At 36.3% G+C, this 23,048-nt stretch overlaps 1 protein-coding gene and 1 pseudogene across 11 annotated transcripts in view; one reads left to right on the top strand and one right to left on the bottom strand.

The window, feature by feature from the left end:
• The window catches only part of NEK11 (NIMA related kinase 11), a 349,893-nt gene that overhangs the window by 254,465 nt on the left and 72,380 nt on the right, over positions 1–23,048 (bottom strand). For all 10 annotated transcript variants that reach the window (XM_079101293.1, XM_079101289.1, XM_079101291.1 and 7 more), the window contains one exon: positions 9,744–9,909. In XM_079101293.1, the coding sequence (XP_078957419.1) occupies positions 9,744–9,909 (166 nt within the window). The remainder of the gene's footprint in view (positions 1–9,743; positions 9,910–23,048) is intronic.
• LOC306638156 (calmodulin-like) lies at positions 1,820–3,459 on the top strand (annotated as a pseudogene). Its single transcript has one exon. The product of its transcript is annotated as a calmodulin-like (transcript).

Here is a 23,048-nt window from a genome sequence, read left to right as displayed (position 1 = left end):
ATCTTGAACTCCTGACCTGACTCAGTGAGAAGGATATCACTATTTCTATGGTAGTCATGCACTGAATATAGAATCTCAATCTAATCATGAGAAAACATTACACAAACCCAAAATGACAGACATTTTACAAAATAACTTGCTACTATGCATAAAAAGTGTTAAGGTCATATAAAAATAAGGCAAGACAGAGAGATAGAGTAACTCACAGATTGGAAGAGATTAAGGAAGAATAACTAATGAAATTAAGAATACTGAATTAGATCCTGAAATAAAGAAAAGACAACGGGGGTAGGCCTGGCAAAATGTTAATTTCCTGGTTTGGATAACTGTACTATGGTTATGTAAGCCATAGCTTTAGGGAATGTGTTTAACTACAAACACATTACAATTAAAGGTGAAGTATTCCTTTGGATCTTAGCAAATCATAATGGAATGAAATTTGAAATAAATGGCAAGAAAAATCATAGAAATTACATAAACATTTGGAAATTGAACAATATACTTTTGAATGATGAATTAATCATAGATAAAGTAAGGGGAGACATTTTTAAATATCCTAGAATCAAATGAGAAAAGAAAAACAACACATCAGTCATGGTATGAAAGTAGTTCTAAAAGAGGGAAGTTTACAGCAATGAGTGCCTACATAAAAAGTAAGATACCAAATAAACACTCTAATAATATATCTCAAGGTCCTAGGGGGGGAGAAAACAATTTCAAGATCAGTAGAAGGAAGAAAATAATTAAGAGCCAAAAATAATGAAATAGAGAATAAAAATAATAAAAAGGATCAATGAAATATACAAGATTGACAAGCCAGAGAAGACACAGATCAACAAATTTAGAAATGAAAAAGGAGATGTTATCACAGATATTTTTGAAATCCAGAGGATCATCAGGGTCTATTTTGAAAACCTGCAAGCCAATAATTTAGAAAATCCAGAAGAAATGGACAAATTTCTAGACACATACGACCTACAAAAATGGAACCAAAGGAATACAGAAACCTTAATCAGACCCAATAATAATCAATGAGACTAAAGCAACAATAAAAAGTTTTCCAACAAAGAAAAATCTAGGACCAAATGGATTTCCAGCTGAATTCTACCAGACCTTTAAAAAAGAACTAATACTCAAATTATTCTTTAAAGAAGAATCAATTCTCAAAATGTTCCATAAAATATGAAAAGGGAACACTCCCAAATTCATTCTACAAACCCAGTATCACCCCGATACCAAAACCAAATAAGGAAACATTGTGGAAAGAAAATTACAAGTTAACAGCTCTGATGAACACAGATGCAGAAATTCTTAACAAACTATTAGCAATTCATATTCAAAAATATATTAAGAAGGTTGTACATCATGATCAAGTTGTTAGTACCAAGATTGGTTCAAATCAATAAATGTTGATCCATCACATAAATGGAATTAAGGACAAAAATCATATGATCATCTCAAAAGATACAGAAAAAGTTTTAAGAATAGCTCGCATCCATTCATGTTAAAAACATTGAAGAAATTAGGGATAGAAAAAGCTTACTTAAAAGCCATAAAAGATTATACATGATAAATCCAAAGCCAACATTGTACTGAACAGGGAAAAACTGAAAACATTTCCTCTGAAATAAGGAACAGAACAAGCATATCTGCTCTTACCACTCATTTTTAATATAGTACTTGAAATTCTAGCAAGAGCAATTAGGCAAGAACTAAAAGAGACACATATGGAAAAGGAAGGAAGCAAATTATTGCTGTTCACAGAAAATATGATCTTATACTTGGAGTATTCAAAAAACTCCACCAGATGATTTCTAGAGCTGATAAATTCAGAAAAGTAGCAGGATAAAAAAAAAAAAATCAACAGTCCAAGTGGAGCAAGTGAGCTGAGTGGTTGTGCGGTCGCATCTTGGAAACCAGTAGCACTAGCAGCATGGCTGACCAACTGACTGAAGAGCAGATTGCAAAATTCAAAGAAGCTTTTTCACTATTTGACAAGGATGGTGATGGAACTATAACAACAAAGGAATTGGGAACTGTAATGAGGTCTCTTAGGCAGAATCCCACAGAAGCAGTGTTACAGGACATGATTAATGAAGTAGATCTGATGGTAACGGCACAATTGACTGCCCTGAATTTCTGACAATAATGGCAAGAAAAATGAAAGACACAGACAGTGAAGAAGAAATCAGAGAAGCATTCTGTGTGCTTGATAAGGATGGCAATGGCTATATTAGTACAACAGAGCTTCACCATGTGATGACAAACCTTGGAGAGAAGTTAACAGATTAAGAGGTTGATGAGTGATCAGGGAAGCAGATATTGATGGTGATGGTCAAGTAAACTATGAAGAGTTTGTACAAATGATGACAGCAAAGTGAAGACATTGTACAGAATGTGTTAAATTTCTTGTACAAAATTGTTTATTTGCCTTTTCTTTGTTTGAAACTTATCTGTAAAATGTTTCCCCCTACAGTCAAAAAATATGCATGTATAATATTATTAGGACTTCATTCCTCCATGTTTTCTTCCCTTATCTTCCTGTCATTGTCCTTATTTTAGAAAATTGATCGAGTAACATGTTGCATGTGGCTTACTCTGGATATATCTAAGCCCTTCAGCACATCCAAACTTTAGATGGAGTTGGTCAAATGAGGGAACATCTGGATTATGCCTTTTTTAAAAAGTAGTTTCCTTTAGGAATTGTTAGCATGTTGTTGTTGAAGTGTGGAGTTGTAACTCTGTGTGGACTATGGACAGTCAACAATATATAATTAAAAGTTGCACTATTGCAAAACGGGTATATTATCCAGGTACTCGTACACTATTTTTTTGTACTGCTGGTCTTATACCAGAAACATTTTCTTTTATTGTTACTTGCCTTTTAAACTTTGTTTAACCACTTAAAGAAAATCCACTTATGGCACGATTTGCCTCAAATCCATTCCAAGTTGTAAATTTGTTTTCCAATACAATTTTAAAAATTTACCCAAAAAAAATCAACATATATATGTCATTAGCTTTTCTTTACATCAATAATGAATCTGCTGAAAAACAAACCAGGAAAACAAATCCATTTACAATAGCCTCAAAAAATACTTAGGAATAAATTTAACCAAAGAGATAAAAGACCTCTACAATGAAAATTATAGAACACTGATGAAAGAAAACAAAGAAGACACTAGAAGATGGAAAGACCTCCCAAGTTCTTGGGGAGGCATAATTAATATTGTTAAAATGGCCATACACCAAAAGCAATATACACATTCAATGTAATCCTCATCAAAATACTAATGACATTCTTCACAGAACTAAACAGTCCTAAAATCATATAAAAGAATAAAAGACCCAGAACAACCAAAGCAATTCTGAGCAATAAGAGCAATGCTGGAGGCATCGTAACTCCAGACTTCAAATTATACTTCAAAGCTGTAGTAACAAAAACTGCATGCTAGTAGCATAAAAACAGACCAAAAGAATGTGTCATCTATTCCATTTCAGATACAGTTATCTGATCCTTGACAAAGGTACCAAAAACATTTGTTGAAGAAAAGATAGTCTTTTAAGCAAATGGTGCTAGAAGAACTGTGTAGCCCCCATGTAGAAGAATTAAACTCAAAGTGGATTAATGACCTGAGAATTAGGCCCATATCACTGCAACTGCTAGCAGAAAACATGAGGTCAACATTCTGACATATAGGTGCAGGAAACAACTTCCTTAATAGGATTCCTGAAGTTCAGAAAATAAAACCATAAATGAATAAATGAGATGGCAGCAAATGTAAAAGCTTGTGTATAGCAAAGGAAACAGGGAACCTACAGAATGGGAGAAAATATTTACTAGCTATTCTGATGGGGGATTAATATCCAGAATACATAAAGAACTCAAAAAACTTAACACCAACAAATAACCCAGTCAATAAATGGGCAAATGATCTAAGCAGACATTTATCAAAAGAATAAGTACAAATGGCCAAGAAATACATGAAAAAATGTTCAATATCCTTAGTCATCAGGGAAATGCAAATCAAAACTATATTAAGATTTCATCTCACTCCAGTTAAAATGGCAATCATTAAGAATGTGAGAAATAATAAGTGCTCACAAAAATGTGGAGGGTAGGGAAGAAACACATATACTTTTGTAGGATTATAAATCAGTAAAACCACTATGGAGATCAGTATGGCATTCCTAAAAAGATTAGAAATGGAATCATCATATGGTCCAACTATACCACTCCTTAGTATTTATCCCAAAAGAATAAAGTCAGCATCCTAGAGCAATACATGCATATTCATGTGTTTAGCAGTGCAATTCACAATAGCCAAGTTATGGGACCATTCTAGGAATCTATCAACAGATGAATAGATAAAGTAAATGTGGCATATATACACAATGGAGTTTTACTTGGTCATGAAGAATAAAATGATGTCATTTACAGGAAAATGGATGGAACTTGAGAACATCATGCTAAATTAGATATGCCAGACTCAGAAATTCAAGGGTCATATGTTTTCTCTCATATGCAGAGGTTGAAAAGAAAACGAAATGGAAATAAAAGTGATCTAATGAAAATAGAAGAGAAACCAGTAGTAGAGAAAGGAATCAGGGGAGGAAGAAGCAGAGGGAAAGAAGATGTGCATATATAAATATATATCACAATTAATCTCACTGTTATGTATAATGAGAACACATCAATAAAATGCTTTTTAAAAAGGTGACATATTAGGTTCCCAAATCACATCCCATGCTTTTCTACCTCTGACACTTTTATCACATGGTTCCCCTTAATTGCAAGTCCTTGCCCCATACCAGTTGACTAAATCTTCTCATACTTCAAATTCAAATATAATATGCTAGCCCCTGCAATCAGAAGTCATTTCTTTCTCTATTAACTCCAACAGTGCTTCAATCACACCCTTTCCATGATACCAAATTCCCCCTTATATTTTAACCACTGATATAAATGACTCATTTAGCCTACCAGAAAAGTTCATTAAAGAAATGTTACTGTATTATGTCTGTCACCCCACACTATGTGTAGGAATTATATCTGACACAGAATTGGGGCTTAGTAATGGCTTTTGGAAGGACTCTTGATTACTACTGCCCCTGTGAACTTCAAATTCAGAAGGAACCAAAAAATAATCCAGAAAACTAATTTACAATGAGAACTAGAATTGCCAAGGCAACAAGGAACTCATGTCAGTTTAGGAAGTATATCCTTCTGCTAGAAAAGGCATGTATCAGAGGTCAAATTGGAACTAGACGGTTGCTCAGGGTGCAAGGAGAATGACTTGGATAATTTTTATGAACAACAGCAACAAGTTAGATGACTTAATGATGAAACTGCACCCAGAACCAGAGGCAGAATTGCCTAGACTCAGATCTGGGTGTCATCTTTGCTCAGTGGTCCTTAAACATTGACACAGTTTTCTTTTGTGACTCTGTTTCCACAATACCCATTTTCTCTTTTTTGCAGTTCTCAACCCTGGTTGCAAATCAGAATCATCTGGAGAGATTTCAACACTCCTGTTGGCTGAGCCATGCACCACAGTAATTAAATCAGATTTTCTGGAGGTGTGTCTTGGACTTAAGGATTTTTCAAAGTTCTCCAGGCGATTCTTATGTATAGACAATGTTCCTAACTACTAGTGCATTGATATAACTTTGTTTAGCAATGTTAATATCACCAGACAGGCAACAGAAAAGTCCAAACTTTACTGCTTTTTGCCCCAATACCATATGTTCTTCCCACCACCACGCCCTTCTCTTCTGAATATATGTGGTATCTCCTAATCTCTGTTGTGTCTACTAATATAATGCCCAGGATTCTGGGGATGCCTTATCCTTACCCAAATGAAAGACCTTCAAACTATATTTGACAGATCTCTAGTTTGGTATATTGTTGGGTGTACCAGCCAAATAAGTAGGACAAACTAGTTTTGATATGTATGACAGACTGAAACATCCAATATTATATCTTTTTTTCACCAGTGTTTTACAGAAATGAGGTAGGAGGCATCTAGAAGCAAAATGGTGGAGAATTAATTTTTAAAAAAGAGGGAAAGGTCTTGAGTTCTAACTTCTTTGTGGTTCACTATGTAGGACCATGATGTGATAGAAAAATCAATCAGGAAAAGGTCAATCTCACATGTTGAGAGTCTGAAATGGTTTATATGATGCATGTTGTATTAAGCATACAAGATAAAAATGCTGAGAGTTGGGGACATGGTGATGGAGAATGATTTCCAGTCAGAAGATTATGGGAACTTTTGTTTGTGGGAGAAGAACTTTGCTTATGGGAACCTTTGGTTACAGGAGAGGAGGAATTGGAATTTACACTGGGCCTGGGATGCTGGGTAGAACTTGAAGATGTAGGGCTAGAAGGAAGGACACTGGGATAGGAAATGGCCTAAGCAGAGATGAAGAGGTATGAAGCCATGGAGGAAGGTCAGGGGACAAAAAGTAATTACGATTCCTCCCTATGTGGAGGAAAACAGAAAATAATGATATCTGAAATATTTTGCCACTTTGGTAGTTTAGGAACTATATCCCACCAAAGATGTGGTTAATCTTGACGAATTGTGAGAGTTTGGTCATTTCCTTTTTTACACACATAATACGAGGTGATGTCTCCAAAGGAGGGTAGTAGATGTAGAGGTCTCATGAATGCATTAACATGTTTCAGTCTTTAAAGGTCCAAAATTAAATTTTACATAAGGGAACTTGGAGATAAAAATATCCATTTCACTGGTGGATAACAATATTTTATAAGGTGCAAGTTTGGCCACCTACAATTTCCTGTAGTATTATTTTACCTTAATAAAAAAAAGAAGATAATGCCAGGACTGTGTAAGTTAAGAGTAAATTTGTGTCTGAAATTGAGAAATATCTCTGTTAAAGAGAGTGGAGCAATCTGCACACATCATTGCTTAGAAGCCTGGGAAGTGGCAGACTGACAGCTCAGGGACACAGAGAGCCCTGAAAGCCCCACAGCTGTTTTCTAGTGCAGCCTGCAGCCATCACCATGGCAACATCCCCACTGGGAAAGCAGCTCAATCCATAGAAACCACCATCATTTTAAAATTAAAGCAGATGATTCCAGATTGGATCCTGGGCAACAAAATCCATTTTTATAGAAACGTCCTTTCTAAGGACATAATTGGAACAAATGGGCTGAATCTGAATAGGGATTATGAATAAGATGGGTGATTCTCAAACTTCAGCTTATTTCAAACTCACCTGGTGAACTTGTCAAAACACAGACGGACAAGCCTCACCCTCAGAATTTCTGATTCAGTAAGACTGGAGAGTCAAGAATTTGCATTTCTAACAAGTTCCCAGGTTATGTTGATGCTTCTACTCTGGAATCCCACTTTCAGAACCACCAAATTACATACTCACATTGTTTCTGTGTTAATTTCTCATGTTTTTAATATATGTCTTATATACTGTGGTTATAGAAGAAAAGGTCCCTAGCCTTAAAAGATACAGTACTATTTGGGGCACAGGGGCTTCATGTCTGCAACTTTGTATTTCTCAGGTTTCCATTACTATGACAAAAGACTTAAGAAAATCAACTTAAAGGAGGAAAGGTTTATTTTTGCTCACAGTTTCAGAGATTTCAGTCCATGGTTAGCTGCCTTCATTGCTTTTGAGCCTGTGGTGAGATGGAGCATCATGGTGGGGAGAAACATTTTTGGAGCAAAGCTGTTCCTCATGGCAGCCAGGAAGAAAAGAAAGGAGGAGGGAGACCAGCATCCCAAAATCCCCAAATAACCTAATTTATTTCTACTAGACCCCCCACCTCCTAAGGTTCTACCACCTCCTAATAGTAACACAGGCTTTTATACGTGGGGTTTCAGGGGGCATTCTAGAGTCAAACTATAACAAACTTATTCTCAAATGGTTCAGGAAAAAGTAGATAAATGGAGCATATAGATAAATAAATAGAATGATAAAGCAAATGTGGAAAAATGATAATGACTGGGGAATCTGGAAGAAGAGTATATTATGTTATCCTCATAACTTGTCTGGCAGTTCAAAATTACATTAAAATAGAAAAAAATCAGGGAACATTATAACATATTATCTAGACCTGTACAATATGTCAGCCACTAGCTACACAGGGTAATTTAAATTTAAATGATTTAAAATTGAATAAAATTTACCATCCAACACCTCAATTGCACTAACCAAACTTCAAGACCTAAAAAGCCATGTATGACTAGTGACTAGTGTTAGACAATACAAACACAAACCATTTTCAGCATCACAGTAAGTTCCACTGAACAGTGCTGAGTACAGTTTAAAATATTTTAAGATCAGGCAGGAAAGAGTCTTTGAAAGACTAACTGAGCCTAAAGTAGTAGTGGAGGTAGAAGTAATCATCATGAGCAGCATGATGCTGAAGCAAGAACTTTAATAACTAAAGGGGCTAAAGAAGAAAATGCTTAAATTATAGCCAGTGAATCATAGTACAGTACATAGGCAAATATCTGTAGTTTTGAATGGATTAGTACCATAATTGCCAGAGAAGCTGTTCAATACTACCATCACTCTAATACACTTCATCATCTATTGATTTTCTTAAGGGTCCATTAGATAAAGGAGAAGATGACATCTAAAGATCCTAGTTTTCTTCATTTTCCCTACTTTCCTCCATATAGAAGAGGGGCTAGATCTAAGTGGGTAAACACGCAGGAAGGCTGATCTGGGAAAATGGTCAAGATTTGGAATGTTTCAAACTCATTCAGATAAATTTTGCTATTGGTTTCATATTGGGTGATACACCAGCTAATGTGTAAAGCTGGCAAGGTTGGTTTTCATTGCCATTTCTACTTCTGAGCTTCTTTTCCTTCCCCTGCCTCTGAAATACCTGGCACTTTCAGATTGTATGTGGTTTTCCAAACTTTATGACCCAAACAAGCGTGACTTCTTTAAAGTACTTCTTTCTTCCCAACATTATTTCTATGGGGTCCCAGAAACACCCAAGTGATGAGCTAAGTTGATTCTAAATAGTTCCAAATTTTCCCGAGAAGCATTTGGCTAACCCTAGCTCCCAGAATGCGCTGGGAGATACTTTTTGAGTAAGTCATCTTCAGATATTCTATTGCCTAACCCAACCTTGTCACCTCTCCCAGACCTAACCCCTCAGGAGTAATGGATCTGCACTACAGCTACACAATTTCCCCTTCTCAGGGCTAAGTAAAATGCAAAGCCTTTACTTGGAAAGAACAGAAAGTGGCAGGGAAAACTGCCAATACCTGAAGCCATAAATTGCAAATCAACATATATGAAGGATATCAGCAGTATGGGGGTGATTATTTGCATTTTCAAATTTCTACTAGGTAAAATAAGCCATAGACTAGAAGTCAAAACTTCAGGAGATATATCTCTGCTCTGTCCAGGTCTCTGTAAGGGTATTTAAATGTTCATCTAAGGAGGTTTGTTGCCCCACCCGACCCCGGCCAAAAATATTGAAGCATTCTTCTGCATGTATTTCTCCTTAAATTATATTCATTCTGACTGAGTTTACCAAAAGGTGAAAAAACACTCATTAGAAATGAATTTTGTCTGTTACTTTGAGATGATTATTCTTAGTTGTAAGATATGAGATTCCAAGTCTTTGCAGTTTAACTTATAGTTTGATAACTGACATTGAGATATTTCTTTACATAAGGTTTGTGACTATGCAACAGATTTTTATCAAAATTTCCAAGAGAGAAGAAGAGTCTCACCTCACAGTACTCCGTGATAATGCAGAAATTATCTTGCTCCACAAAACTTGCATGGAACTTGACAATGGCTGGATGGTCCAGCTTGGAAAGGAGCTGGGCTTCCAAATTGGCCTGCACAGTCTCATTTGGATTTAGCTCTCCAACAGAGATTTCTTTTAGTACCTTTCTGCAGCCAAAACATTTTAAATACATTCAGAGTTGGAAAACACATTTAACACATATGAGCAAGTGGTGCAAAGTGACCTAATTAATGCCCAAGTTGTGTTCTACTCATAGGTCTAGTGTTGCCTATTATGACTCTGTGTCTCCTGTGGGCCCTAGGCCTGCTTCCCTGTCCTGGACAGTGACTTGGCCTCCTCATGGTCTCTAACCTGCACACATACAGCTTTGTAGAGGGCAGATATGGAGCTACTCTTAAGCAACATTGCTGGGGTAGCCCTTCTTCTGTCTCACTAGATGGTTTGGTTTCACTTGGTCTCTCTCATGGTCTCTGTTTCTCTGTTTTATGTTTTACTTCTGTCCTCATCTCTTTTACTCTGCTTTTCTATTTCTTTCTCTCTCTCTATCTCTGTCTCTGCCACTATCTCTTATATTCATATATATGTATTATTTATGCATAATTATATATAAATATATATACTATATATAAAACATAATTTTATATAATAATATAATAAGATTTGATTATATATCAGATTTTATATATATAAATATGAATTTATACAGTAGAAATATATATATGTATATAATACTATCTCTCTGTATGACTTTTTTCTTTGCCTGTCATTTCTGTGTCACTCTGCATCTTTCTGTGTCTCCTGACTATATGTATAAACACACACACACACACACACACACACCTATCAGTAGAAAACAATATCTACTTACGTTCTATTTAAAACTATTCTTTATACATCAGGCTTTATTATTATTACCCATATTTAGGAGAAAGAAATTTTAACTGAAAATACTGATAGGAGTATTTAGGATCTCTAGCATGTATAAAAAGAAGAATAGCTCATTAAAGCTCCAAATCATTAATTTAAAAATTCAATGAGAAGTGGACCAAAACATTATCTATTCCCATCTAAGAAAAAAAATTCTGATGAACAAATCAATTATAGTACCAGAGTGTAAACTAGATTGCTGGGGAAAGCACTTTGGAACACCAATTATGTATGCAGACAGATTCTGCTGATTATAAGTGAGCTTTGGCTGTTCATTATGATAAATTCTGTAGGACCTGTATTAGAGAATATTTTGAAAAAATGTTCTTAAAGAACTACTATCTATGCATATTAATGTAAATGTATTTACAATAGAAACCCTCTTAATTAAAGGCCCTTTAACCAACTTAAGAGATTAGCCAGTAGTCTCCAGGCATGTATAAAGGGTGCTCACCCCTGTCCTTGCCATAGGGAGTGCCCATGGCTAGTTGGCTCTCTGGCACACCTATGCACATCTGCCCTTCCAGTTGAGATCTGTGCTTACCCAAATCATTGTGTTTATACCTAAGTCTGATTATGCCAGCTGTGCTTACTATTATAAATTTATGACTTATATAAATTAATGAAGTATTGGTTTACTTTGATAGGAAAACTGAATCAAATGCTTACTAAAAAACTTAACTGACAAGTTGAAAAAAGTTGCTGTCAATCAACAAAACAGTTCTAAAAAGTTGGTTAGACATGTAAAAATCTAGTATTCTGAGTACAGATTGCTAAATTCTCATTTCACATTATAGAAAATCAATGTAGAAAACTTAATTAATATATTATGGATAGGGTTTATGCCAAAAGTTGAAGGGAGCTCTAATCAGAGGACATTAGATGTTGTCTGTACATTAAAAAATTAAATAAAATGTACCTTATGATTTAAATTGATATCTTAATTGATCATGTCATTTTAAAATCGATTATTCAACCAAATATCAGTTCCAATCACATAAGTAGGCTCTTACCATTCTTAAATATATGATTACACTATACAATTTGCATTAATTCAAACAAGCCTTTTTTGTTTTACTGTGGAACGTGTTTTACCATGGAAGAACAGTAATTTCCTCAAGTAACAGCCTAGGTAAAATTGGCTACTTGTCAGATTCAGGGCCTAGAAGCTTTGATACTGCACTCAGCACACTATTTTGTAGCTTTCCCCCATCCCATTTCTCAGTGAGAACCTATGACCAAAAACAACAACAAAATTTCATAAAATTGTAAGTTAGGAAATCTGTCCTAGAAAATGAGAGCATAAGCAGGAAAACTTTAAAAGTACCCTTATGCTACTTTAGTGTTGGGTGAGTAGCATACAACCATTCCCCCACCAATGAAAGCTATTATATTTCTGTTCTCCCCTTCTACTGGAAAATGACTATTGCTAAGTAAAGGTTTCTAAAATGTGAGTCCTCTAACATCTTACTCATTATAAATGTTTTCCCTAGTCTTTCCATTCCAAATTCATCCCATCCCTAAAAGACAACCAACAACAGGCACTAGCTGCTTCCACAAAGAGCAAGTACAATTGCAACAGAAAAGGTAGTTCTGCACTAGGCTACTCATCAGCTTCAGGTCCACTTGGCCATTTACTGGTGTCTTTATGACTGCAATTTAGAAAGTTGTAACATTTGGTTCCCCTTTTTGTTAGGTACTGAATACTATATTAGGTCTCTACTTGACAATGAAGTAGATTCTAGAGAAATACATGATTGGTAACATATTCTGTAGAAAAACTGTTCTATCAAGAATTTGGTGGGTTGGGGCTGTAGCTCAGTGGCAGAGCGCTTGCCTACCACATGTGAGGAACTGGATTCAATCCTTAGCACCATATAAAAATAAACAAAATAAAGGCATTCTGTCCATCTACAATTTAAAAAAATTAAAAAAAAAAGAATTTGGTAACAATGACCTGTTATTAGGAAGGGCATCTCAGGCTGTTGATAGCCCAAAAGGACTTGAAATGACATATGAAGCTATGTTTTTCTATAATTTCTGAAGATTTCAAAACAGCAGGCAAAGCTTCATAGTGGTTTTTCAGTAATTTACTGTGCCCCAGGTAGCATGCAGTTGTAAAAGTCACAGTGGTTAAGCATGATAATATAAATCCTTTCACAAACTTGCAATATTTTTTTGCTGTGAAGGAACAAATGCTATAAAAAAACTTTAAGATACTTATTTTTCCTTACAAACACCAACTATTGTGCACTGGAGCATGAGATTTTACATGCAGTTAGCTGAGCCCTGTTTGGAAGCCTGATGATAAAGCATAAAATTTCATTTACACACAACTTCGCAGATGTACTTAGGGTTATTAAGGCAGGTGATATCTATTATAATCATCTCTAGCTGACACAGAAACATACCTTCCTTGCCTAAAATTGTGTCACTAGACTGAGAGAAGAAACTCTCTCTGCATTAGCACTCAATACAAGATCCATATCAGCCAAAGACAGCATGGAAGCTTACCAATTCAAGGACAACTTGTCACTTGTTCAGTGATTCTCAGCCTGTCACCCCTCCTAAATAACATGACAGACATTTTTTTTTGTCAGTCTCAACTATTCAGGAGAAACTTCATGACAGCAGCAAAAACAGGCACCTTCAAAGACTCACTCATTTTGCAAGCCTCTTGTTCTCTTTCTCAAGTGGCATGCATTTTCTTTCTAGAACCAGCAGTAAACTGACTTGGAAATTTGGGATAACCAGGGATAATTCTATTCCTTTAAAATTAGCCCAGTTGATACTTTTGAAAGATTAACTATGGGTTATTTTCTCCCAAATTCCAGTGTATTCATTCATATTTTCCCTGTTCAACCAGCAGTAGACACTGCTGCCTCAGAGGAAGAGGTAATCACTATAGAAAATGTAAATCAAATCTGTAGCTTTTGAATATCCCAAGGAAAGTCCATGTAATGTATTAAAAGAAAAAAAACCTGGAGGAACAGTTAACCAATAGATGAGAATCCTTCCTACCCACAGGTAAAAAATGAAGTCTCCAGATCAGGGGAAAGCAAGAGGGTCAGAAAGTAGATAAGAAAACTAGATTTTTGTTGTTGTTGGTGGTGGTGGTACATATTAATTGTACAAAGTAGTGAGTTTTTTGTGGCATATTCGTACATGCATATGACATAATTTGGTTGGTTTCAATCCCCAGTACCTCCCTTGTTTATTCCTTCTTCTCTCCCATTCATCCCCTTCCTCTACCTCAATGGTGTCCTTTCTACTTTCATTCATCTTCCCTTTCCCCACACCTTTTTTCCCCTCTAGCTTCCCAAATATGAAACAAAACACACACTCACTTTTCTAAATCTGGTTTATTTTGCTTAACATGATACTCTCAGATCCATCCATTTTCCTACAAGTCCCAAAATTTCGTTCTTCTTTGGACTGAATAAAATTACATTGTGTATATATACTACGTTTTCTTTCTCTAGTCATCTGCTGACAGACACCTAGACTGATTCTAACCTCAATATTGAAAATTAGCCCTTGAAAGTAGTTGATGTTTTATAGGCCAGGTTGAGAGGGGAGCTAGCAGGAGAACTCCAAGGTTGGAGGATCTCAGAGCAGAAGACCTGTGTTCTCTTTCCAAATAGAACAGAGAAAAGCACAGAATCCCCACAATTTCTTGTGTCTAGCAAGGGATAGGAGCTGCAGAAAGGTCCAGGGGCATGTAAGAAGACGGGTCAAAGAGGACTTGAAAATATCTAACAACTCCTCATAAGCCTCACTGGGATACTAGAGATGGGAATTACATCCTAGCAGCCAGGGTCATTTCAGTGAGGGTCAGTTGGTAGGAGACAACTACCCATGGTCCCTTCCCTTGTGACTTAACCATCAGCATTTGTTCATTGCATATATACTCCAGGAAACACCAACAGTGTGTCTACAGTGTAGTGGGCACCAGGCATTCATGGTCCCTACCTCTGTGTGTTCTTGGGCAGACAGATTATTAAACAAACAGATAAATTGTACACAGAAACACAAATATGTATGTCTACATTGAAAAACTCAAATGGAAATGAGCAATATGACGTTAAGGTAAAAAAGGGTTGTCTGATTTCAGAACTATAATACAATGTGATCAGCAGCTACTGTGCCCATTTTTAAGACAAAGAAATAGGGTTTTTTCTATTTTTTTAATTGACACATTACAGTTGTACATAATGATGGGATTTGTTGTTACATAGCTATACATGTATACAATGCAACAATATAATTTGGCCATTATCATTCTCCAGCACTTCCCCCCTCACTCCCCACCTCCCACCTAGTGGTCCTTTCCTTTCCTAATCTCCCTTTGATTTTCATGACACCTGCCCCCACCTTTCTTTTCCTTTTTTCCTCTATAGCTTCTACATATGAGAAAAAACATGCTCCTTTCAGAGTTTGACTTATTTCACTTAACAAAATGGTCTCTAGTTCTACCCATTTTCCTGCAAATGACATAATTTCATTCTTCTTTTTGGCTGAATAAAACTCCATTGTATATATATATATACAGCACATTTTCTTCATACATTCATCTGTTGATGGATACCTAGTTTGGTTCCATAGTTGGGCTATTGTGAAGTATGCTGCAATAAATATGAGTATGCATGTATCACTGTAGTACTTAATTCTTCAGGGTAAATACCAAGGGGTGGTGTAGCTGGGTCATATGGTAGTTCCACACACAGTCTTTTGAGGAACCTCCATACTGACTTCTGTAGTGGTTGTACTAATTTATAGTCCCACCAACAGTGTAAGAGTGTTTCATTTTCTCAACATCCTCTCCAGTATTTATTATTATTTGTATTCTTGATGACTTTCACTCTGACTGGTATGATATGAAATAAATCTCAGTATAGTTCTGATTTACATTTCCCTAATCCCTAATTGCTAATGATGTTGAAAATTTTTTTTCATGTATTTGTTGGCCATTTGTATTTCTTCTTTTGAAAAGTGTCTAATTCATTTGCCCATTTATTAACTGGGGTATTTGATTTTTTTTTTTTTTCAGTTCTTTATATATACAAATATTAATCCTCTGTTAGAAGAGTAGCTAGCAAAGATTTTCTCCCATTCTGTAGGTTCTCTCTTCACATTCCTAATTGTTTTCTTTGTTGTGCAGAAGCTTTTGAATTTGATGTAATCCCATTTATTGACTCCTGACATTATTTCCTGAGTGCTAGGGGTCCTACTAAGAAAATCATTACCTGTGCCTACATGCTGGAGTGTTGACCCTGTTTTCTTCTAGGAGTTGCATAGTTCCTGTACTATTTCCAAGGTCTTTACCCATTTAGAGTTGATTTTTATGCAGGGTAAAAGATAAGGGTTTACATATGGATAACAGTTGTCCCAGCACCATTTGTTAAAAAGGCTGTCATTTTTCCAATGCATGTTTTGGGCACCTCTATCAAGGATCAGATGACTGCAGATATGTGGATTTGTCTCTGTGTCATCTATTCTGTAGCTTTGGTCTATGTGTCTGTTTATGCCAGTACCATGCAGTTTTTGTATACAGTAGTATCGTTTCTGTATATAGTAGTATAATTGGAAGTCAGGTACTGTGATGCCTCCAACATTGCTCTTTTGATTTAGAATTTCTTTGGCTATTTGGGTCTTTTTTATTCTTCCAAATGAATTTTAGGATTGTTTTGTCTATTTCTGTAAAGAATGTCATTGGCATTCTGATAGGGATTGCACTGAATCTGTAGATTGCTTTTGATAATATGACCATTTTAACAATATTAATTCTACCTATTCATGAACATGGAATGGCTTTCCATCTACTGAGGTTTTCTTCAATTTCTTTTTTCAATGTTTGATAGTTTTCATTGTAGAGATCTTTCACCTCTTTAGTTAGATTTATTCCTAGGTGTTGTTGTTGTAGGTGGTGGTGGTGTATATGTTTTGTTTCTAGACTATTATAAATGGAATTGTTCTCCTGATTTCTTTTTCAATAGATTCACTTTTGAAATATAGGAAAGTTATTGTTTTTTATGTTGATTTCGTAACCTACTACTTCACAAAATTTGTTATTAGCCTTAGCAGTCTATTTGTGGAGTTCTTTAGATCTTCTAGGTATAGGATCATATCAGCTGCAAACCATGATAATGTGACTTCTTCCTTTCCTATTTTTATCCCTTTCATTTCCTTCTCTTGTAAAATTGCTCTAGTTAGAATTTCTAGCACTGAGTGAGGGCCAGCCCTGTGCCAATCTCCAGTGCTGGCCACCAGTGTGGGCCCCACCCCACACCTCTGCATGGATGATGTGCCTTGCTGCAGCTCCCCATCTAGCAACACCTTGGGACACCTCTGTTGCCATCTTGGATTATCCCCCCCCACCCCACCACTGCTGCCATCTTTAGTGGAGGCAGCTTCCATCTGGGGACACCTGCCTGAGACTAGAAGCTCATTATCAAGGTACCTACAGGTTAACCACTGCTACTATCACCAACTGGGACATAGCTTCTTACACACAGAGATAACAGCCAGGACATGAAAGATCATTACCAAGGGTCCTGCAGGCTTGGTTGTATCTGAGATATCCCTGCTAGGTGTGCTAACAGCCACCATCTTGCTATAGAGACAGGAGAGAACCCTTGCAAGAGGTCAGTAGATGGGAAAAAGATGTGAGGGCATCTTGATCCCAGCTCATCCAACCAACCAGCCCAGAACTCACCGGGGATCCCAGAGACAACTTGGGAGCACTTGTTGGGAACCAACATCAACCTGATGCACAACTCCATCAAGCACCTGGTCCCACTGGTATGGCAACCAATAGGGTCCTCTGGCTCCTCAATCCCCAGTCTCCTAACAATCCCCTAGCCACCAAGCAGCCCAGTGCCTGCATCTACGTGGTTGACCCATAGCTTTCAATGCCTGGTCCTGATTTGCCCAATACAGAACAGTTTTCCAAGACAAGGGCAGAGGTCCTGGTGCTCAGCCCTAAGGACCACTGAGGAGAGAGGTTCTGCTTGGAAAATCAAAAGGGCAGGTGCAGGAGAGATACAGCTTAGAGACTAAATTATAGACCAGGAATTGTGGGGTCTACAAGTGAAGGAAGGGACTAAGACCAGGCCCCTGTGTCATACCAGTGGACCCTAAAGGAGAGTCCTGGGGTGCAGTTGTCCAGATGACTGGCAATTACTATACGCTGCCTCCAGGAGTCCTGCCTCCAGTCTAATCCTCCCACCTTACTAAGTGTCATCATCCTGGGGTGGAGTTACCAGCAAACTCCAAACAACTCCGCCTACCAGAAGAGAAGGGAGGCAGAGAAGACACTGAACAACGACAGAAAAAACCGTTCAATTTTCCTTCAAGTCTCTATTCTTTCTTTCTTTTTATTTTCTCCATTTATTTTCTTTTCTCTGTTTTTGTTTCCTGCTCTCACATTCCCATCATCTTTGAAATCAAGTATCTTTCATACATCAGGCTACTTAAAACTGGGAGGTTTGATTAGTATATTACAGTTTTGTTGTAGATTTTTAAATATTTTATGTTTTATCTTTATTTTTTATTTTTCTCACTCTATTTTTCTCTTATTTATCTGTTTCTTTGGAGTCTCTTTCTCCATTTTCTTGTGCTAAAAACCGACTTCTTTTGATTCCACTTTCTCTCTTCCTATGATCTAGTACCTCTATATTCTCACTAATTATCTCACTGAGATTATATTCCACACCCCTACTCCATCCTCTTTGTCCACCATTAGAAATTCTAGACCTCATTGCAAACCTATTGTTTATGCTATAGATGATAATCAAACACATCATCTCTGTTTATGACAACAATACTGTTAACATCCTAATAGGGGCTATTTGGATTAAGGTTGCATATTATTTGCATTGGGTACTGTTAATATTCATCTCCCCTTAAAGGTAAGGTATTGGAAACCTACAGGGACACTATAAACTTATAGGGGGGAAACTAATACCTCACATCCACGCTACTACAAGGGAAGATACACAAACAACATGAAAAAACAAGGGAAGAAAGTACCCCAAACAAGCCAGGACGCTATATCAATAGAATCCACTGACAGCATGGTAGAAGAAATGTCAGAAAAGGAGTTCAGAATGCACATAATTAAAATGATCCATGAAGTAAAGGTTGATATAAGAGAGCAAACGCAGGCAACAAAAGTTCACTTCAATAAACAGTTAAAAGACCAACTGCAGGAAGCAAAAGATTATTTCAATAAAGAGACAGAGATTCTGAAAAAAAAAAAAAAAAAACAGAAATCCTTGAAAGGTAGATAATTAAAACTCAATAGAAAGTATCACCAACAGAAGAGATCACTTGGAAGACAGAACCTCAGACAATGAAGACAAGATATTTAATCTTGAAAAGGGAGTTGATTAAACAGAGAAGATGGTAAGAAATCATGAACGGAATCTCCAAGAATTATGGATAACATGAAAAGACCAAATTTAAGAATTATTGGGATTGAGGAAGGCACAGAGATACAAATCAAAGGAATGAACAATCTATTCAATGAAATAATAACAGAAAATTTCCCAAACCTGAAGAATGAAATGGAAAATCAAATACATGAGGTTTACAGGACACCAAATGTACAAAATTACAACAGAACCACACCAAGACACAATATAATGAAAATGCCCAACATATAAAATAAAGATAGAATTTTAAAGGCAGTGAAAGAAAAGTATTAGATTAAATATAGGGGGAAACAAATACAGATATCAGCAGATTTCTCAGCCCAGACCCTAAAAGCTAGGAGGGCCTGGTATTGAAGCTATGAAAGAACATGGATGCCAACAAGAATCTTTTTTTTTAATTATAAACAAATGGGGTACATCTTGTTTCTCTGTTTGTATATGAAATAGAGGTATACCATTTGTGTAATCATATGTTTATATAGGGTAATGGTGTCGGATTCATTCTGTTATTTTTTTCCTTCCCCACCCACCCCTCCCACCCCTCCTTTCCTTCTACACAGTCCCTCCTTCCTCCATTCTTGCCTCCCTACAACCTCCCATTATGTATCATCATCCACTTATCAGCGAGATCATTAGTCCTTTGGTTTTTTGAGATTGGTTTATCTCACTTAGCATGATATTCTCCAATTTCACCCATTTGCCTGCAAATGCCATACTTTTATCATTCTTTATGGCTGAGTAATATTCCATTGTATATATATACCACAGTTTCTTTATCCATTCATCAATTGAAGGACATCTAGGTTGGTTCCACAGTCTGGCTATTGTGAATTGAGCAGCTATGAACATTGATGTGGCTGTATCTCTATAGTATGCTGATTTTAAATCCTTTGGGTATAGGCCAAGGAGTGGGATAGCTGGGTCAAATGGTTTTCTAAGGAATCTCCATACTGCTTTCCAGAGTGGCTGCACTAATTTGCAGTCCCACCAGCAATGTATGAGTGTACCTTTTTCCCCACATCCTCGCCAACACCTATTTTTGCTTGTATTCTTGATAATCGCCGTTCAAATTGGGGTGAGCTGGAATCTTAGGGTAGGTTTGATTTGCATTTCTCTTATTACTAGAGATGGTGAACATTTTTTCATGTATCTGTTGATTGCTTGTAGATCGTCTTCTGTGAAGTGTCTGTTCATTTCCTTAGCCCATTTGTTGATTGGGTTATTTGTATTCATGGTGTAAACTTTTTTGAGTTCTTTATATATTCTTGAAATTCGTGCTCTATCTGAAGTATGAGTGGCAAAAATTTTCTCCCACTCTGTAGGCTCTCTCTTTGCATTGCTGTTAGTTTCCTTTGCTGAGAGAAAGCTATTTAGTTTGAATCTATCCCAGTTGTTGATTCTTGCTTTTATTTCTTGTGCTATGGGAGTCCTGTTAAGGAAGTCTGATCCCAAGCCAACAAGTTGAAGATTTGGACCTACTTTTTCTTCTATAAGACGCAAGGTCTCTGGTCTGATTTCGAGGTCCTTGATCCATTGTGAGTTGATTTTTGTGCAGGGTGAGAGAAAAGGGTTTAGTTTCATTCGGTTACATATGGATTTCCAGTTTTCCCAGCACCATTTGTTGAAGAAGCTATCTTTTCTCCATTGCATATTTTTGGCACCTTTGTCTAGTATTAGAAAATTGTATCTATTTGGGTTTGTGTCCGTGTCCTCTATTATGTACCATTGATCTACCTGTCTATTTTGGTGCCAATACCATGCCGTTTTTGTTACTATTGCTTTGTAGTATAGTTGAAGTTCTGGTATTGTGATACCCCCTGCTTCATTCTTCTTGCTAAGGATTGCTTTAGCTATTCTGGATTTCTTATTCTTCCAGATGAATTTCATGATTGCTTGCTCTATTTCTATGACATACATCATTGGGATTTTAATTGGAATTGCATTGACTCTGTATAGCACTTTTGGTAGTATGGCCATTTTGACAATATTAATTCTGCCTCTTGAAGAACATGGGCGATCTTTCATCTTCTAAGGTTTTCTTTGATTTCTTTCTTTAGTGTTCTGTAGTTCTCATTATAGAGGTCTTTCACCTCTTTTGTTAGATTGATTCCCAAGTATTTTTTTTTTGAGACTATTGTGAATGGGGTAGTTTTCCTAACTTCTCTTTCTGAAGATTCATCACTTATGCATAAAAATGTGTTAGATTTATGAGCATCGATCTTATATCCTGCTACTTTACTGAATTCACTTATGAGTTCTAAAAGTTTTCTGGCAGAATTTCCCAGTTCCTCTAAATATATAATCATGTCATCAGCAAACAGGGATAGTTTGAGTTCTTCTTTTCCTATTCATATGAATTACCTAAATTGAACCAGGAGGACATACATAATTTAAATAGATCAATTTCAAATAATGAAATAGAAGAAGACATTAAAAGCCTACCAACAAAGAAAAGTCTGGGACCAGATGGGTTCTCAGCTGAGTTCTATAAAACCTTTAAAGAAGAGCTCATTCCAATACTCCTCAAAATATTCCATGAAATAGAAAAGGAGGGAACCCTCCCAAACTCATTCTATGTAGTCAATATCACACTGATACCTAAACCAGACAGAGACACATCGAAGAAAGAAAATTTCAGAACAATATCCTTAATGAGCATCAACACAAAAATTCTTAACAAAATTTTAGCAAATAGCATACAAAAGTATATTAAAAAGATAGTGCACCACAATCAAGGGGGTTTTATCCCAGGGATGCAAGGTTGGTTCAACATCCAAAAGTCAATAAATGTAATTCACCATATCAACAGACTTAAAGTCAAGAATCACATGATTATTTCGATAGATGCAGAAAAAGCATTTGATAAAATACAGCACCCCTTCATGCTCAAAACACTAGGAAAAATAGGGATAGTGGGAACATTCCTTAACATTGTAAAAGCTATCTATGCTAAGCCCATGGCTATTATCATTCTAAATGGTGAAAAGCTGAAAGCACTCCCCCTAAAAACTGCAACAAGGCAAGGATGCCCTCTTTGACCACTTCTGTTCAACATTGTCCTTGAAACTCTAGCCAGAACAATTAGACAGACCAAAGAAATTAAAGGGATACAAATAGGAAAAGAATAACAACAAAAAATCTTATATCCAGCAAAACTAACCTTCAGATATGATGATGAAATAAAAATCTTCCACGATAAAAAGTTAAAAGAATTTACAAATACAAGCCTGCACTATGGAACATTCTTAGCAAAATATTCCATGAGGAGGAAATGAAAAACAACAAATCAGCAAAGGGAGGAACTACACTAAAGGAAAAGCCTATCAAAGGAGAAACCAAGTCAAATTAAAATCCAAAAATAAGCCAAAATGACTGGGAATACAAATAATATCTCAACAGCAATCTTGAATGTTAATGACCTAAACTTATTAATCAAAAGACATAGACTATCAGATTGGATTTAAAAAAAAAAGATCGAACAATATTCTGCCTTCAAGAGACTCATCTCATAGGAAGTCATCCACAGACTGAAGGTGAAAGGATGAGAAAAAAACATATCACTCACTCAGACTCAGTAAAAAAGCAGGGGTTTCCATCCTCATATCAGATAAAGTATGTTTTAAGCCAAAGTTAGTCAGAAAGGATAAGGAAGGACATTTCATACTGCTTAAGGGAACCATAAATCAAAAAGAAATAACAATCATAAATATTTATGCCCCAAACAATGGAGCGTCTATGTATGTCAAACAAACCCTTCTCAATTTTAGGAATCAAATAGACCACAACACAATAACACTTGGTGACTTTAACACATCTCTCTCACCACTAGATAGATCTTCCAAACAGAAACTGAACAAAGAAATCATAGAATTTAATAAGTTAGACATAACAGACATACATAGAATATTCCATCCATCAATTAG

Source organism: Sciurus vulgaris, assembly GCF_902686455.1.
Source record: "Sciurus vulgaris genome assembly, chromosome: 10".
Taxonomy (NCBI): Eukaryota; Metazoa; Chordata; class Mammalia; order Rodentia; family Sciuridae; genus Sciurus; species Sciurus vulgaris.
This window is presented reverse-complemented; position numbering and strand designations above follow the sequence as displayed.